At 43.2% G+C, this 20239-nt stretch overlaps 1 protein-coding gene across 2 annotated transcripts in view; it reads right to left on the bottom strand.

The window, feature by feature from the left end:
- SLC6A4 (solute carrier family 6 member 4) overlaps window positions 1-20239 on the bottom strand; it is a 644456-nt gene that overhangs the window by 160599 nt on the left and 463618 nt on the right. For both annotated transcript variants that reach the window (XM_086955089.1, XM_086955091.1), the window contains exons 5-6: window positions 6672-6810; window positions 5173-5307 (exon numbers count right to left, since the gene is read on the bottom strand). In XM_086955089.1, the coding sequence (XP_086811215.1) occupies window positions 5173-5307; window positions 6672-6810 (274 nt within the window). The remainder of the gene's footprint in view (window positions 1-5172; window positions 5308-6671; window positions 6811-20239) is intronic.

Here is a 20239-nt window from a genome sequence, read left to right on the forward strand (position 1 = left end):
TTCTATTTTAGTAGATCTAGAGACAATATATTACCTCAGCCTCTAGCACATTCTTACAGCAACTGTATTTCTATGTGATGGAATAGTCTCGCCCTTCTTTTCTGTATTAAGAGACATTTCATGTGTAATTTCGCAAAGATCGTTCAACTACATATATATGCAAAGTCTTTTTGAATGATTATTCTGCTTAAAACGTACAGTACCTATTATCATTTTTTTCCGTGTATTTTCGTATACACCATTTCATATGCAAGATGTATTTTGGGGTGGGTAGGAATACACATGTATTTTTATTGCTTAAAGTTTTAGTAATTGATGGACATAAATTTGTGGAGTGGGTGATGTGTTTTATCTAGGACCCCGATCAATATCATAACCTTATGCCCCTATACGGCTATAATCGATACATATCCGTATAATGGCATAATAATCAGAGCCATATTTCAGTAACTCGCCTCTGCAGTTCATGACAATCCATGACACAGCAGAAGCCACTTCCTTAGATTCCTAGATAGCACACCGAGTTCTTTCGACATACCAAACCCCCAGCAACCTGGGAAAGCCCGCTTGCTTTGTTTTGATTTGTAATAGAACTCCTGCGAGCACTGTAAGAACGACCAGTTCTTAGTGACATCTTTATTGACGTCTTATGTCCAACACCTACGTCAAACTTGGCACCTTTCAGGTATAAATATACCAACGTTGCCTTAAGCAAACACGCGGTGGTGGTGAATACTGGAGCAGAACAGCTGTCCCCTTGCAGAGAGCCCAGCAGATGCGAGAAGCCCACGGACGCTGCCCCTCCTCTTTGACGCGCTGAGAAAGACGCTGTCTTTTCTCCTGCCGAGAAAATCCAGCTCCGGCGCTTCCAGCCTACCCTTGCGGGTGACTGGGATATCGGGTCCTGAGAGGAGATACCAGACCTCCTACATTCTATTCCAGAGGTACGGTGCTGACTAAACCCTTAGAGAGAATTCTTGAATCAGACTCCTGGCAAAAACCAACTTAACTTAAACTGCTACTTACTTACTCCCCTCCCAAGTATTAGGCTTAGGTCAGGTACACCTGGGTAGGCGTAGTTAGAAGCACCAGTTGAGGTCGTTAGCCAAATGTATATATGAATGTATATATTGTATATATTTTATTCATCTTAACAAACCTTATGGCTAAGAAACCATATCAATGCTTTTACAGTATTACTTCGTGATACTCCTTTTACTGTACGCACTTCACATTATTACAAGTCTTGCAATTGTGGCAATTCATTTGTCTTGCATGAGAAGGAAGACTGTTCAATAAATAATATCTTTTATTTAAAACGCCCGTCTCTCTGTTCTCTGCACCCTGGTGAAATTAAATCTGCACAACTGACTGAGTGAAATAACTGTCTATTGTTTCACACGACTCTAGAGATTGACTCTTATTCTGAGGAGCAAAGTTGTCATGTTTATGCAGTTGTCGGAAGCTGAATCCCTTCTAGTCTGAGCCAGGGAAGCTGATCACTTCCTATTCAATCAAGAAAGTTTCCAGTGACCTCTGAGCTAGCTGGCGCAAACCTAAATTAAGTCTAACATAGTCAGTAGAGACCTAGATGACCTCAGTCCTACGTCTACACTGCTGTTTGTTATTCCAATGCGCAGGGCCTATAGGGAAAATAGGAACTACACTACAATTTATCCTTCTCTGCCCAAATTCAGCATGTAACAGCCGCCTGCTTCAGCAGCTGGAGAAACCTGGGTAAATGTATACACCTGCTGCCTGAGAGCTGTTGCCGGATCGTAGTCCATGCCTCAGTAACTGCCCACCTGGACTACGTGAACGGCCTCAATATCCGCTTACCGGCTTACCTTGTTAGGAAACTCCAAATGGTCCAAAATGCGGCTGCGAGATTGATCAAACGTGTTCCTTTTCGGCAACATATCTCTCCGCATATTGGAGAACTACATTTGTTGCCGGTAGCCAAGAGAATCAAATTTAAGACCTTAACCCTAGCTTTTCGGGCATTTCATGGAACGTGCCCTTGCTATTTTAAACGGAGGCTGGGTGTCTACATGCAGTCTCGTGCTTTGAGATCCAATTTTCAGAAATTACTTTGCACTTCACGAGTAAAGAAAAACCGGCTGGGTGGCAGATCTTTTATGTATGGGGCATCCAAATTATGGAATTCCCTCCCTAATTCCTTGCGTCAGATCTCTTCTGAAACACAATTCAGGAAGGCAGTAAAACATGGCTTTTTAACCTAGCTTAATCCTATGTTACTTTGATCGTTGCCTGTCTCCCGTGTGTCACTTGTCGCTCTAGCGCCGGGACACCTCTTTGGAGGTAGCTGTTCGCGCTCAATAAATGACTGTATTATTTTTATTATTATTATTAATATTATTAGAAGGACATCACTGATGCTATTACTGTAATGAGTGCAGATTTACAGTACCCACAAAAATATTAGGCTTAGGGGAAAATGCCTAGTGCGTACTCAGAAACCATACAAATTGTGACCGTGATGATGTAATTTACCTCATTACATGCCAAAGAAAACGTCACTATGTAGGAATGGCCACCAGAAAGGTGAAAGTCTGTATGGTGAACTTAGATTTACAATCTGCTGTAAACAATTTGCAACTAGTCTGACTGCATATTTTCTCAGCAAAGATGATATTAACTGGACTATTATTGAAAAACTGGATACTAATGAAGCACCCCATATTACCAGTGAAAGAAAAACTTTGGATTTTCATAATGAGCACTCACATTTGGGGCCCCAATAATGATATTTCGATATTGTGAACCCTTCCCACCACATAAACACTGCATGGGGTAGAATTAATGTAGCATTCAATATCGCTGTTTCATCTATGTATACAACAATACTTGATTTTAAGAAAACATATTAACCCTCGTCAGATCTAGCACACCAACAAATCCTGGGTTATTGAAAGCAATATATTCTCAATGAGATTAATAAGAAATGACAGTGTTCTTTCTTGACTACACTATTTCCTTTATTACTAGACTAGTGGTCACATGCAGCCCATGTCACTGCATGACTTTGACAAATGACGCTGCATCATTCACATAATGTTAACAGCATCACCCACCTACTCAAGCACACAGCTGCCTTGCGTACTTAAATTACTCTGCTCCTGTATACTGCGATATAGAGGAATAACAGAGTGGCAGATAAACATGTTAATTCGCTACCAACTAAACAGCAAATTAGGAGCTTAATTTGCTGAACAACATGTACGAGTTTGTCATATCACTCAACATGGGCTGGAACATTGACAACTTTGGCTCCTACTTCCATAGTGTAACACTGCATGGTTGGTACAGACTCCCAAGCGCATGTCGCATTTTCACCATAAGGGTCAATTGAGTCGTCCAATAATAACTAACTAGCATGATCTTATCTATATACAGCCCATTCAACAGCACATTAACTCTTCTACATTGACATTAGAACATATATTTAATCATGCACATATCGCACTTCATGTTGTATGCTGGCACCCTCTAGGTGTTTTGAGTTTCCAGTGTAATGGTGTACGTCTCTGCATGAGGCCCTGCGTTGGACTCTTTTAAAATCTGGAATATACTAGTCAATTAAAAGATTAAAACTATACCATGCTAAGCATACTCATTTTGGGTTCATGTGATTTTGAATCATAAACACGAGGTTGGAATATCCCATGTGTTTTGTCTTTCATATACAGATTAACCCCTGGATCATGGGAGAGCACTGGCTCTCTGTTATACCAAACTGATAAGTATCACTGGTTATAGCTTTTGAATTATTTTCGCTTTTATAAACCTCTTACCCATGCTTACACACTTAGTGAGAGGATTAGTTATACTATCGTCATTATTGGAGGTGTAAGAAATAAGTGACGTCTAACCTGAAGAATACCACAGACATTTAACGTTTTCTTCGATGACAAAAACATGTTTACAGTGATTATATTAAGACCGGACTACAGTCCTCTTTTTTTAACCTATGACAGAGGGGGGGGAAAAATAAAATAATTTTTGTCCACCTTGAGATAATTTTAATAATTTTGGTCCCACAAATCTCAGTAATTCATGAGGCACTGAGATAGTGCGGTACAAAAGGATCCTTTTACAGTGTGCAAAAATTAACACTTCCAAATACTGGTTGTACTCTGGACAACAAAACAGAGACTCCCAACCGCTCTTTGCTTCTTAGGAACCCACATCAGTCATTGCACTTCATTTAACGTGAAGGAGCAAGCTTGATATGAAACATGCCACCACGGTGGGTGAGGGTTTGACATATTTTTAAATAAAGGACAGCTTGTGGGCTATAGACGTATTGAAGACTCATTAGGAGACATGTCAAATACTGATGTCAGTGTCTTGTTTGTATTTTCACTTTATAGCTTACATTACTGATGTTCTTCAATTCTCTAAGCACAGAGTATTGCAGTGAAGCTCTGAAAAGCGGTACAAAAGGGGGTGGTGATGGACGGAGCGGCATCAGCAGATGTCTACGTGAGGAATCCAAGAGGGACTTGTCCGTTTGGCACAAATAAGTCCTGCTGTGGGGTCAAAAAGAATTGCTGATCGAGAAGTGAAGCAGGAAATGGAATTCATGGTAGGTGAGGCAGGGGAGCCTTGTTAGAGGAAGGATAGTACATCCCTACTGGGGGGAGATAGAGTAGTCGTACCATACAGGTGTATGATATTCCTGTAAGGGGCTATATGGAAGCAATGTGAGGGGCATAGAGGATCTCTTCCATCTAGATGCTATTGAGCCCAGATAGGAGATACTGGGGAGACCTTGAAATTGGGTAAGGGGAGCCCGGTCAGGGAAGTTGAGGGTCTTGTCAACGGCATAGTGGAACCTTGCCAGCCAAATTCTAATAAGGATTAACATTATTCACATCACATGATTAACCCCAAAGTATGAATTGGAAAGTATAACACCACATGTCATCAAAGAAAGAACCACAGAGTTTGGAATGTGGAACTACTGCAAATTCATACGCCTGATAATTGAGAATAGCCCCCTTGCTGCATATCAGATAGGGGATTTACATAACCTGCTTCACTTTGTGATTGGAGAATACAGTACAATCTTGAATTACTAGGTCTGTAAACATAATGCCCCTCTCTTCACCTCAAAATGGGATTAGAAGGTATACCATGGCATCTCACCTGAGTGGATAGGAGTTTTTCCCAGTTTGGTTTTACGTAGAAGAGCACCCCCCGCCAGGCTCCGGGAAGTGTGGCGCCACGGAGAAGCAAAATGAAGAGGATGATGTAAGGGAATGTGGCTGTCACCCACACTACCTGTTGAGGAAAATATGAAGATATTGAAAGAGGCAAACATAGCCCTAGGATTCCTCATCTCTTTTCAGCTTGTGGGTCTCATATTCCCACTCTACTCAATGGGTTCCATTTGCGAACTAGGCTCTCGATTTCAACATCTCTATTCAGCTCTTGAATCTCACATAGTTTCTGAATCCTACATCCTAATTCAGCTGTGGTGTCCCTCATTTACATTTAGCAATTGGATTCCACTTTCCCATTCAGCTTGGAACCCACAACCCCATTCTGCAATGGTATCACGCAGGAAATGGCAATTCAGTTGTTGGATCCCAGTTTCCCCATTAAGGTACTAGGTCCAAATCCACAATTAGCTCCAGGATCCTACATGGCCACTCAGTTCAACAATCCATCTTCTGCTTTATTGTTCCACATATTCATTCACCTTCCTGGTGGAACATCCTCATGTTGCTTTTGGAATTTCAGAGGTTTTGGAATCCTACGTTTCGGTTCATGTCTGGTATTCCATATTTTGATTTACTTCATAGACCTCACTTACCTCACTCAGTGTGAGCACCATGTGCCATCATTTAGGTTTAGGGTTTTACAAAGTAAGCTCCAGAATTCCACATCCTCAAGTAGATTCATATGCCATGTTTCCATTTTACCTAGGCATTCCTTATTCACATTTAGCTCCAGGGTCCCCCTATCTTCGAGAGATTAAAGATCCCACTTGTCTATGCTGCTCTTGGAACCCACATAATGCTGATTTCTCAGAGCTGCATAATTAACAGACTCTGAAAATCCAATTTGCCATAAACATTAATGTTTTGATAGTGGAAGACCATTTCAGAAGCATCTAAGTCCAATAGCAACACTCTAAGCATATATTTAGGGAATTAGTAAAAGTAAAATGTAGAACTACTCTACACAGCTACCCAATACCAGTAAAAAAAGTCTTCCACATTACTTACGTCACAATTCTCAACCGGTCTATTGGTTAAGAAGTTGAAGTAAGAGTTTTATTTTTTTAAGAGGGCGGTCTTATTGATGTTAATGGAGTTGAAGTAATATTAGGAGAGTGGTGCAGGGTTGCTGGGATGGTGATACCATTGACGTCCACTTGGTGGCTGGTAAGTTGAAGAGGGTGGAACCCTCCTAATAAGTGTGTTGAGAAGTGGGTTAAGCTTCCAGAAGAACCTGTCTAGAAATTATAAACACCAATGACTCTAATCTCACATAAAACCACCCATAATATTCACCTATCTCTGATTAAAAAAAACTTTGTGAGCCACTTTTCCTCTCTGCTGTCTTTTAAGGGCTTTTAGATGCTTACTCTTGTTTCGGTGATTCAGTGTATTGTGCATATTATTGACTTGTTTACTTACCTTCCCAGATGTTTTGACTCCTTTCCAGATGCTGAAGTACACAATTGTAAAGATGAAGAGCAAACAGAGGGTGAGTTGCCAGCTGATGCCTCCCAGGTCATGCAGACCTGTGGACCTGTGGACCTGCAGCACCTGGCGTCTGGAAAGGGAATGCATGGAAAGAGTTAAGAACATTCACAGTTTCCTCTTCTGCAAGCTGCTCTGAAAGAGAAGTGAGATTCACAAGAGGCACTGCCTGTCCCAAGCCTACCAGTTGTCCCAGGTAACGTTATCAGACAACTCTATTTTAAAGTGAACCGGAGAGAAGTGTTCAGGTAGGAAGTCCCAGTAGAAATGCTACAGTGCAATCTCTTCTATGTTTTGTGCCCTTGTGTTGGCTCTTGTCAAACACATCAACACAAATGAGGCATACAGCCCACTCTATCAGAATAACTTCCCTTGTTAAAGTATAAATCCAGATCTTTCTGTCAGTTTTGTGTTTCCTGATGACGTTTTAGATTCATATGTGCCTTTGGATGAAAGTAAAATATTTTAGATGTATTTAACATAGTTTTAAAATATTATTTCGAAAGTTACTTAGCCCTTAACAAACAAACAGACTGTTGTTTAAGGCTAACTTTGCCTTAAGTGAATGGCATGAATGAAGGAAATCATATGACGGCGAGTCTCCAGGAAAATCCAGTATATTTTGCATGCTTTGGCCCAACCTGGAAATACTAATTGTCAATGATTTGGAGTTGAGAAACTGTTTACCCTCAGTTGCGCTCATTACGAGTTCAGTGTCAACTCTAGAAGATACTAGGCCTGGAGTTAATAGGCTGTCTGAAATCTCCCAATGTGTTAACAAGACATTTGGCTTCTGGAACGAGGAATAACAATGACGCAGGAATACCGGATCTAATTCTACATTTTGTGCCCCTTCCAGGCGAGCTTTTTCTGCTCTTTTCAACCCCCTGTTGGCGTATGAGGATGGGTGGTAGATGGGGCAGTCGCTGTCGTCAGCCCTCACAGGTCTCCACAAGTCTTAACGTTTAATGTCTCCAGAATTATCAAGGCCAAGGTTTAAGGACCCGATCATTCTGGTGGCTGGAGACACTGGAAAACTTAGTAGCTGTCCGAATCAGTATTCTCATCAGGGATACAGCTCCACTTCGAATTACAGCCTGTCCTGTAGTTGCTGTTGGATTGAATTTAGCTACTAGAGTTTGTCAAAAAAGTTTAGAAGTGTGAGGTGCTTTTTATCCTTTTCGGAACACAAGAAAATGCTTAGCCACAAACAGGAAAAAATTACTTCCAAGAAAACTCTAGGGGTGTTCGGAACATTAGTTTGTTTAATAAAACCAAGCTCCTGATTTGGGAGTTTGTATCCGTAAAACAAAAAAGTTTGCAGATCTGCCAAACGAAACATGACTTCAGCTCAGCAAACTTCCAGTGCCTACAGAGAAACTACCTCGCCAAAATTGATTCATTCAATCTGGTCTAAGCAATCTCCCCGCCAAGGATACCAAACTGGGGGAAGCCGGAGATGATTTTAGTGGGTTATTGTTTCACCCGTTGATATTGTGGTAAAGATGAAGAATTTTCCCATGAGTTTATGTTTAAGTATAGTGAGATTGCACAATAATATCAATATTACAAAATAATGCATGTACAAAAATAGCACTTCATCTTCTAGTGTTCTATTTTAGTTTTAAAGGAAGAGATGAACCGCGTTCTAGTGCATAGTACATGAGTTCCAAGTGAGATGTGTGCTCTATAACTCTCACTACAGACAAACATACAGTTGCTGAGGTAACAATAAACAGTACCGATGTGAAAGTCTACATCCAGTGTAATCTCTACCCCTCACAGCAGGTTCTACCAATCCTAACTTGATCTTTCAGCTTGACTTGAAAGAAAGAGAAGAAACATAGAAAGTACTGTGTTCGAGGGCCTTAATGATCAAAAATATAGATGTGGTTTGTGTCTGCAGATTAAGACTGAGTGGCATTCATTCTGAAGCGATTTGATGTTAAAATATTTCTAGGGGGTACGAAGGTCACTCTCCCTGCAATCCGAGTCTTCGGCAACCCAGCATTCAGACCGGAATCCTCTGTCACTGACGGGAGGGCGCCGCCGGGAGTAACCCCACCCGCAGAACGCTTGAGCCAACCTCCCTGATCGATTATTTGACACTGTTCATGGCCGGATCTGTAACGCCGGAGAGCGGAGGTTTCTGAACACTTTTGTTAGTGACAAAAATGTTCACATACTTGCTGGTGTTTTGCTGTATTGATGCTACTAACAAGGGGTCCACCATGCCATGCCTGATTGAAGTTTCTTGCTTCTTTTCCTTCCTTAGTTCCATCCCAGTTTGGGTTCCTGTTACAGGGTGACCAATGCTTTTTGAGGGGAAGCATTGGGTGGGGAGGAGTTGGGCAGGGGACAATGGGTTGAATAAAATCTGCATGAATGTTACTGTTATACTTTCTGTATATGCCTTTTGTCTTCCCTTCGGTTGTCGCATTGACCTGATAATGTATAAATGGCAGCGGACATGTATATATGAGATTTCTCTCCTGTAAAGCTCTGCCCTTCTTGGTGCACAGGACCAGTGGGCACCCTACTTCAGTTCACATCGACACCCTATGTCTTACCATGACTCCGTACAGTGTAATGTTATGGAACTTCAATGGTCTTCTAGACAAAAGTAAGTGTTCTGCAGTGCTTTGCTACACTCAGCGCTTTCTCCCCTCTATTTTAATGCTTTAAAATGCTCACCACCTGGGGACCAAATGTCAGATTTGCGCACAACACAGGTGCAACAGGGCCCATCATGCTGGTTTCGCCAGAGGATCTCAGAGGGGGGAGGGGGAGGCGGGGGAGAGGTGACAATCCTTCTAAGACACTCCTTTTCCATGGTGGTGACCAGACCCACTCTAATGCCCAAGGTCGGTTACTCACCCTTACAGGCTCTTTAGAACGTCGGTCCTTAAATCTCTTGTGTATTTACACTCCTTTCTTTATTTTAGCAACATATTTTATTAGCTTTTCATGGTACGGTCCGGGCCATGGCCCTGCATTTACATTTTGAAGACAAATAAAATCAAAAGTACCATAGCATATACATAGTTGTAACTCCTGCACAACTTGCAGGTATTTCAACAAGAACATAGCACAAACAGTCCCGTGACCCCGGAGGTTGTAAAGCGTTTACCGGAATGTAGGCACAAACGGTGATGTATTGTGATATATTGTAATATGAATTGTTCAATAGTCAGTAGTGTGTGAAGACATTTCCCGTCAGGGGTGTAGAGATGAAAGGGGAGGTAAATCTATTCCATGATACGTCGCCCAGCGGGACCATATTTTCCTATGCTTCTCGGGGCAGCCTCAGGCCTGAAAAACTGCAATCTCTGCACCCATACATATGCGTAGTAATTAAGTCCACGCTGATTTGGATATTTCAGGAGGATTTATTCAGGTTGGTTACAGCATAGAAGTATAGAAGTACTTAGCCCCACCAGGAGCAGCCAGCAAGGCGCTCAGCCCTTCTCCAACTGTCTGCTTCACATACCAACATTCTAAGTGACATCAACTCTAGAGTGTTCTACAGATGGAGGAGTGGAAAACATGTAATACATAATAACCAGGATTTCTTTTCTCCATCCACCCATTGTCGGAGGAGACGTCCCCTTCCACAGCTGAGCGAAGTCACGCTTAGCGATAATGAGAGCCAGAAAGAGTAAATGCTGTTTCTACTTGTTCCCATCTATCTCGTTGGTATAATGGAGAAAAAATTGCTTTGGGTCAAACGGGAGATTCCATGATAATATCTTGCCTAAACAGGAAGAGACCCTACACCAGAAAAGCTGTAGTGTTGTACAACTCCAATCCTTATGCAGGAAAGTCCCCTCCTCCCTCTCGCATCGCTGACACAGGAGGGTTTGGATCACACCCATCCTCCAGAGTCGGGATCGCGTGTAGTATGCGCAATTTATATACTTTAAATTGTATGAGGCGGTAGCATAAATGAAACTGCTGCCCGCCGGGGTCTAGCTATGGCTTCAGCCCAGTCGTCATCCATCAGATCTGGTATGTTCTCCTGCCATGCAATCCTAGTCTTGTGTATTGTCGTGCGGGTGTGCGTCGTCAGTGTTTGATAAATCTTTATATGCCCCTAGGTCTCCCATTAAAATGCGGCCCTCAAGTGGGTGGAATTCGGGCAGTGTATCAAGGGAACGAGTCAGGGGGCTCAATGCATGGCACAGCTGGAGATATTTGTAGAATTGCGTCTTGTGTAGTATGGACTGCTTCCTGTAGGATTTTAGTGTGGTGCCCCTCATTATGTCTCCTAAGGTGGATAAGCCCACTAGGTCCCATTTACGGAATCCTGTCAGGGCTGACATACGGCGTAGGTATGTACCATACCACAGTGGAGTCGCCTGGGCCAGGCAACCACGCCACCCGTCTGCCCGACCATTTACCGCTAGATCTGGTCCACAGTTCTACTGGCAGGGGATAAGATATCTAGGCTCCGTGAGCTATAAAAGAGTTGAAGAAGGGGGGACGTCGTCCATCGCCGCATGTTCGAGCGTGAATGCTGGGTATGTTGGGGAGCTTTACACTAGTCGTTTATAATTAGTTAATGGGAGGCGGCATAATATGCATATACATTTGCAGCCGCAATGCCACCGCAGTATGTATGTTGATTGTGTTAATGTATGCAGAGCCATCCGGATCGCCCCCCATTCCACAGGAACGGATTGTGTATGGCATTGATTTACGCAAACCAAGTTCTGGGTATATTATAGTGGACGTTTTGTAATCTATATAGAATTATACTATTTTAAAAATTGCGGGCGCCCATACAGTGAGAGTGAGAGGGAGGACCATGTTGCTGTCTCATTTCCTAGGGTGGTGACAAGCGGGTTGATATTGTGCGCCCACGAAATCTTTGGGCAGGGTGACATAAAGATACCCAAATATTTGAAACCTTCTGTCGCGTGAGACAATTGCATCGCTCAGAAAAAACTCCTTTCTGAATACTCTCATTGACGTGGTCGCGGGGCTCCAACCCATTATAGGTGGGGATTTCAGTGCAGTCCTGGATCCCCCAACGGATTCCACTGGCCCCATTTTGGACTCTTATTGATCTCGATCTTTGCAGAACTGGGTAACTACCCTGGGTCTGTGCGATATCTGGAGAGTTTGAAACTCCAGGCAGCAGCAATACACTCACACTTCAGCTGCACAAAACACGTATGTGCACATAGACATGATTTTCATGCCAGCTCCAGGTACTCTTCTAGTTTTCCACGTTAGATACTCCCCTCTGGGCTTCTGACCACGCTTCAATGCTGCTTTAAATCTGGTACCCAGACACACACTGAGGACCAATGTGATGGCTCAATGCTTGGTATCTCCAAGATAAGACATATACTCAGGCAGTGGGAAAGAAATCAGACACTTTTTCCAGCTTAATTCTGGATCAGTGAGATCACCGGGTATACTCTGGGCAGCGTGTAAGGCCACCGTGAAAGGACATGCCCGAAATATTCGCAGAGAGGCAAAACGCAAGCGGCACTGTCGTGTCACACACTTGGAGGCCAAAGCGCTCCGGTTGGAAAGACAGTTTGACAGTGGCTCTGCTGGAGGTATTGGTAAGCAACTGGTGCTAGTCCAGGCGGAGATTAGCCTCCTCTCCTTAGAAGCGGCTAAGCAAATTTGGCAAGCCTCGACGGCGCGGGTCTATGGGTGGGGGGACAAAAATGGGAAACTGTCGCACTGGCTGGCATCCCAGCCCTTAGCAAGTAGGGGCATCCCGGAAATTGATGATGCGGGCTGTGTGGATCGCACCTCCCCGGACATTACCCAAGCATTTATGGATTACTATTTGTCACTCTGTGCGGCTTCTTCACACCCAGCGGGTGAAATGAGTACACCTCTCCTAGATGGGATACCACTGCCCTTTCTCTCAACGGCAGAACGTAGTGTGTTTGATACCGCTGTTGCCGTAGGAGAGATTAGGAAAGCTATTGCATCGATGTTGCGGGCAAAACTTGCCCGGTCCAGTTGGGTACCTTAAATAATTCTATGCTAAATAGAAGGACATCCTTGCCCCCACCTCCTGGAACTTTATTAAGAGGCGTTGATGGCTGGATCTCTTCCTAGGCAATTGGACCAGGCTACGATTGTTGTTATACCCAAGTTGCACCCCCTCGGTTTCAACGGGTAGGTGAAAATCTTCATTCCCATTCTTGCCTCGCACCCTAGGCTGGTCCTCTGCTCCCTAATCCCCTCTAATCAGTGCTGCTTTATGCCCATGTGCAGCACGAGACACTGCTTGCGACGCCTCCATGTGGCACTTGCACACCGCCACATCATGTGGGAAACACCTTTACAACGCAACTGTTATAATGCATGCCATTACATCGCATGGCGTTGCAACGAAAAAGGTGTGCAGCAGTGGGTAGAAGGTTTTGGATTTAACTCCAACACCTTCCTTACTGTTGCACACACTGAAGTTGGGATAGAAAATTAATGTATTCCAACTTCCTGCGCTCCCTGACTAAAAGTTGATGTAAAGGGTGGCGTTGCAACGGCATGCCATGTAATGGCATGCGTTGTAACATCACATATTCTCTCTTGCTGCATCCGCTGCCACTGCTTTTAAAGGATTTCGAAAAAGCATTCGATACTGTAGACCGGACGTATCTGGCCACGGTACTTGAGAGAGCAGGATTCGGAATTCCGTTCCGGAACTTGGTTAGGGTTCTGTACTCTAATCCTCCTGCCAGAGTCCAGGTCAACAGTATGATGTAGGCTGAATTCCCCATACAATGGGGAACACCTCAGGGATGTCTGCTTTCCCTCCTCAATTTTTGCACTTGCAATTGAATCCTTAGCAAGACTCATACAATACGATGCTCAGATTCGGGGTGGGAATGGTCTTGAGGCATGAGGCCCACATAGCCCTATATGCAAAGGATGTCCCTTTATACTTGGCAGACCTGGCCTACAGGGTTCCCCAGTGTTTTCAGATTCTACAGCTCTTTGCTGAGGCCTCTGGTCTGAAGGACTACCCTGCAAAATCGGTACTGGTCCCTCTGGCACCCTCACAAGCCTTTATCAACTGGCAGACAAACATTCCTATCTGTCGCTGCTGCATTTGATACTTGGGCTTGTGGGTGGCCCTGCATTCTGAATGGGCCTAGTCCCTTAATGTCGGCCCGCTGCTTTGCAAAAGTAAGGCTGGTCTTAAAAGATAGCAAGTGCTCCCTCTGAACGTCATGGGAAAAATAGCATTGTAACAAAATGATGATACTGCAGTGCTTCCTCTATGTCCTGCCAAATGTTCCCCACCCAATTCCTCACCACTGGTTTCGGGAGGTGGAATCCGTAATGATAACATTTCTCTGGCACAAATCACAACATCAGATAGCGTTCGGCACCTATCAGTGGGTCCCCTATGACGATGGATTGTGTGCATCCACCCTCTACTTATCCTATCTTGCATCCCATCTACTGGTCATTAACGAATGGCTGTGTTGCAGTTGGGCGGACCCAGCTTACAAACCAGAATTGAGTAGACTGGCCTTTTTCCGAATCCTTGTAATCTTATATGGGTGCGCAATTCCCACTACGCTCCCAGAGGTAACATAGCTGGTGCCTGGGGGGTGGAGGCCAGCCCACTGACACACAGGATGGTGGGCCACACCTACACAGTTAACCCCCTTATGGCATAGCACGTGGCTGAGGCAGACTGCATCCCTGGAAGGGTTCGCACATTGGTATCACACTCCTGGGAGATGTCTGGAAAGGTTCCCACATGGTTTCCTTTCAAGAACTCTAACAAACCTACCCCTTGTCAGGAATCCAACTTCAATAAGTACCTACAATTACGCCATGCGTAATTGTAGGTACTCACATAAATCCCAGAATATAGTCCACTGGAAGCAAAAGTTATGATAGGAGCGTTGGGTAAAGGGGGAGTATCCCAAATATATTAAATTTTCAATATTAATGCCCCACACACTTTCACGATGCTCAAAGCTCGTTAGGAGGGTTGGCTCGGCCTGTTAGAGGGGGCAGGCTAGAGAGATGCTCTGATGGCTCCATGATGCTGGCCATCTCATCGTGGCTGCACCTGTGACACACCTACTATACACACTGTGCACATCCAGACTATCAGAGTTACATTCATACCAGAATCTTTGCAGTGGGCAATACCACAAGTTCATCTGTGACTGCCTGGGCTCAAAAGAGGAAGAGGTTTTCACATGCTCTCCATCAGATCATAAGATGCTTGTGCTCATACTGATGCTGAGCATCCTCCCCGCCTAGGTCGTTCCGTCGTTTCTGCATTTGTAGTGATCAAGTGGGAACGGAGAGTGGCAGTGAGGCTGCAGGGATACTGTGTGGCATTCAGGATGTCAAACTTGATCCTCTTCTTCATAGTCAAACAAATGCACTGAGATCTAGGAACTGGCTTTAAACCTTAAAAAGGAAAGGACAATATATTCAAACCTCATAAAAAGCCCTTTCTAAGATAATGGTAAGTCCAATGGAGGATGTCTGAGTCTCACAATCTGAGATGTTGCAGAGGATTCTCCTGTGATGTCAGTTCCAAAAGGGGGCTTTATGAAAGTAAAATGCGTCAGAACACCTTGCATACTCTGATTTTTCACTGCAGTCTTCGTCCTTGCTAACATTTTTGTCCCTGATTTTTGCTACAAGCAGGTTGGAACGTTATCATTCTGCAATATATCTGTACATAGCATGGCTCCAACTGGTATTCACTGGCTCCAATAACCCCAAACAGGACCAAGCTAAATTCCAAGAGGATCTTATGGCCATCTCTGACTGGATGGCAGCTAACTACTTGCAGTTGAACTCCACCAAGTCATAGGTGCTCCAAGTGGGCCCCGATGCCCATTGATGGGAAAACCAATGATGGCCTACACCCATGCCCCCCAACCGAAATCCGTGGTTAAGAACTTAGGAGTTCCGATGGAAAATGCCCTCTCATTTGAGAACCAAGCCAAAAAAGTAGCAGGCACCTGCTTCGGTCTCCTACGTGGCCTGAAACCCATTTTGGGACTTTTCGACCCATCCATCCGTCAAACTGTTCAGTCTACTGTACAGTCCTGTCTTGACTACTGCAAAGGGCTTTTACTCGGCGTGAATAAGGCCGTAACCAAAAGACTCCAACGTACACAGAATATGGCTGCACGTGCGCCTTTTGCCCTACCGAAGCACTACCATACCTCTAACCTTCTTCGCCGTCTCCACTGGCTGCAGATAAAACAGAGAGTCTATTTTAAGACTCTCTGTACTACGCACAAGATCTTGCATGGCCAAGGCCCTCAAGTTCTGCATGGGCTGTGCTCATCATATGTACCGACTCAAGCCCTATGTTCGGCTGATCTGCATCTAGCTTGTACCCTCCAAGTGCGCAGGGTAAGAGAAGGGGGCGCTCTTTCAGGGCCAAGGCACCCGCCCTATGGAACTCTACCCCTCTTGCCGCGTGGGGCAAGCAAGACCACTGGGCCCTCAGAAAACTGATCAAAACCTGGCTCTTCTCTAACCTCTTGTTAAAACCTACCTGTTGCACTCGCCAGTCTCAGCGCTGGAACGCCCGTTGCTGGGGAAGCCATACACTTTACAATAATGATTAACGTATAACATAACATTAATCCCAGCCCTGCTGGTTTATGTGAATACTGTGAGCTCCGGCCGTAGTGTGCTGATGTCCGCTACTGAACAGATTTTTCAAATGACTGTGGAAGGTAAATTATTTGAAAATGTTTCAATCAAAGAGCTGTTTTTACTCTTACTGAGATTTCTGGGAGTTTTTGTTTTATATTTAATCAATTTGTAGCTAAAAGGTTTAAGTGCTTGTAATCCCTCCAAAGGTGCTTTATCTCTCGTTTCATTTTATCCTTAGTCAAAGATTTGTTTGTGGCTAGTAGCTAATGCATTTTCCTTGTTTGATATTGATTAGAACCTAAATAGGTTTATCATTTTAATTGGAATGCTTCTTCAGTGGTTACATCCTCATACCCCAAACACTTACTACGAGCAACTCTTCATGTAGGCCCAGGCTACCAAATATTGACACAAGTACACCTTTTAGGAGTTTCTGGTTGTCCCCTAGCCAGGTTGTTGTGAAATTTTAGCCCAGGCATATAAAACATCATAAGCCACTTCTCTTCACCCATCCCCCCTCTAACCTGCCAGTAGGATGAATCACATTATGTTTGAACTTAGCAAATTTATGTTTTTATGGGCTATTTGCTTTAAGTGCAATTGTTTTTTTATAAATGTTATTACAGTTTAAATTGTACAGCTATTCGATGCAATTAAGGCATATTTTAATAAATAAATTGTGAGGGTTTTCTTTGGTTTCCTTTAACAGGATATTGCAATCTGCTAGTTTCTGTCACTTGTGTAAAGTCATGTGAACTAAAATGCATACACTAAAGTAGAGTGTTGTGGTATAAATCATTCCGAGCCCCACATGTTTACAAATTCTAAAGACTTATCTTAACTTGGAAGCCGATATGAATGTGGCTATGAAATGAGCTACTCGATGGAAGAAGAGAGACCTCACAAGGAGCGATGGTAAGGGCAGATCTCAAATAAAAACATGGGAAATGATGCAACCGCGCAGAGAAAAATATCAGCAATCTGAAAAGAGGAGATAGGAAGGAGTGAAATCCCACTGAAAGAAATCAGTAGGAGCAAGAGCTCACGTTGTAAGATGAATAGCATAGGAAGCTCATAGGAAAAGATAAAGGAATCGAAGTCTAGCCCCATTGTCTCTCAGTATATCGTTCTCTCAATAACATCTCTTTTCTAGCCCACAGTTTCTGCCCAAACACCGTCCTCCTTTCTCTTTGCCTCCAGTTTAGATCATTCCCCTGTCCCCTGTGCATGCCACTGGACCTTTCATTTTTCTGCTGCGCTGAACTCAATGTCCTCTGTCACTTAGGGCAGAGAGAAGCACAACAGCATGTATAATATGAAATACCATGGGCATATTCCTCATTTGAGACATTCCCATCAGGTTCAGTACATCATTTACATTTTCTTGGCCAACAATAGTATGGTACACAATTTGGGTAGCATGCATAACTTAATGCAATCACATGTTCTTAATTATTTCCTTCAAAAAGGAGTCAAGTCCAACTCCCCTATAATCCTCCTAGGCCCCCCATAACATATTCAGTTTTTTTCTGGGGCAATAGTGGCTATTGTATATCACTTCTTCTGCCCTCTGGCACCAGTCAAGTCAACCTTTGGGTGAAGATGCAGGATTGATGAAGGTACTTTGAAACACTGAGTTTAATTATCAAAACTGAGAGGTATTATTGTTTCAGTATTTACTGCGGTTGACCCATAGGCTCTGTATTATTCTTTCGGATCATGTCAAATCTTCTCATTAACCATTTGCCTTGGTGTGTATTAGGTTACAATATACCGCTCTAGTTGGACAGTTAACACTGTTAAGGGGGTTTAATGTTTCAGATAACCATTGGTCAGCTTGGTTATATATCTTTAAGCATAGACTGCCTGTAATGTTGTTTTTGTGTACGCCGTGATTCATGGCGTGACTAATTACAATCCAGGTCCACAGAAAGAGGTTTTTGCATATTTTTCTTAAAAAACAGCTTTTATTTATCGACTTGATTGACGTACATCATTATTACAGCTAGATGTTGGTAAGTGGAGTACGGTTGAGTTTGTTTTAAGCACTTGGGGCCAGATGTAGGTCGCCAATTACCGGTCGGTAACGGCAGATTTCGGCCGTTACCGACCGGTAATTGGTTTTTGAGATGTAGGGGCCATCATTTTACCGAATAGGTAAATTGACCAAATCTGTAAAATACCGAATCAGTAATTTTACAGATTCGGTAAATTACAGATGTAGGTAGCACTGTTTACAGTGCTACAGGCCTTCAGAAATCGGTATTTTACCACCCAATACAATTGGGTGGTAAAATACAGAATTCAGGTGTGCATACACATCTGTGCATGCACACCTGTGCCATGTGACACACAGACATGCCCTTAGGGCATGTATGTGTGCCACATGTCACACAAGCCTGTACTTGGGATGCTAGAGGGTGTTAAAGTGACACACCCTGCACCCTTGCAGGATTCGGTATTTACCGATTCGGTAAATACAGAATCCGTATTTCCCATTGATTCCTATGGGCTTCAAGGCCCATAGGAATCAATGGGCAATACCGATTCGGTATTTACCGAATCGGTAAATACCGAATCTTACAGAATCGGTAATTCTAAAATAAGAATTACCTACATCTGCCCCCTTCCTATTTACCTACTCTTAAATACCGAATCGGTAAGATTCGGTATTTAAGAGTAGATATATAGGAATTACCTACATCTAGCCCTTGGTGTTTTTACAGTTTTCATTTTTGTTTTCTGTTCTCATTGATTTTCACTTGGTGTCGGTTATTCAATATCCTAACATTGGTCTTCTTGATAATATTCAAGCAATTTTGTGACTGTTTTCATATTGCAAAGTGCTGAATCATGGTATTCGTTGACAGAGCTTTCACTAAACATTTTTTTTCAGTCCCCTGAAGAAGGGATATTACTTATTTAATATTCTGTGTATCCTTTTTTTCAAACTTGTTTCCTCTCTCTTCATTGTCCACAATTATTCCTTCTACGCCTCTTGTGCCTTTCTTGGACTTTTTCTCTTGTCAAATTCTTCTTTCTCCTGTCCCGGTCTGTTGGCTTCTCTTCACTTCTACCCCTCTCTCACTATCTTAGATCCTCCAATCTTTTTCATGATGGGGAATCTCCATTGAAATCATTAGTATCATAAGTACCTATGTGTGGGGACCACGGAGCGCTTCTTTTAAAGTCAAATTTTTACTACATTTTTCTTCACAAAGGCCGGAAGGTACATGTGGCAAAAAAGCAAACCGTTTGAAGTCTTAATACAGGCTGTATTCTCAATTGCATCAATTTACTTGAAAAGATGAAAGTAAAAATATACATTCTTTCAAAATCGCTGAAAATAAGCACAGTGACTTTTTTAAAACAGCATCCATAATATTATTTTACTTTCTTTTAAAGGGAAGAATAGGGCAAAGTAACCGTATATACTGCAGCATTGAATCAATGAGAATAGAATACAACCTCCAGTGTTCCATCATGCTCTGCAGGTGGCACTTTATGCAGTTCTTTTTTCCAGCTCCTGCTAACAAGATCCTGGAGCAGAGCTCTGCCCTCTTAGGTATTTTTTTCACTCAGATTTTCACCATAGCCATTTTTAAAGTGGTTCACTCTGCGCCCTTTAGGGAGAACAGTATTTTGTGATATTTTCATGATAGGAAATACACTATTTTATCGCAAAATGTCATCCCATTTTGCAAAATACCCAGAATGTGGTAGTATCCTTAATCAGAAACACATGATCACAAGACCTGTTGTCACTGCCGCACCCTCTCCAGGCATACCTTGATAGAGAAAATTTTTAATTTGCCTGCATGGCCACGTGAAGCAGCAAAGAATGCAAGATACTCTGGCTACAGAGATATCTGAGGAGC

The sequence above is a fragment of the Lissotriton vulgaris genome, chromosome 2_1 (genome assembly GCF_964263255.1).
Source record: "Lissotriton vulgaris chromosome 2_1, aLisVul1.2, whole genome shotgun sequence".
In the NCBI taxonomy this organism is placed as follows: domain Eukaryota; kingdom Metazoa; phylum Chordata; class Amphibia; order Caudata; family Salamandridae; genus Lissotriton; species Lissotriton vulgaris.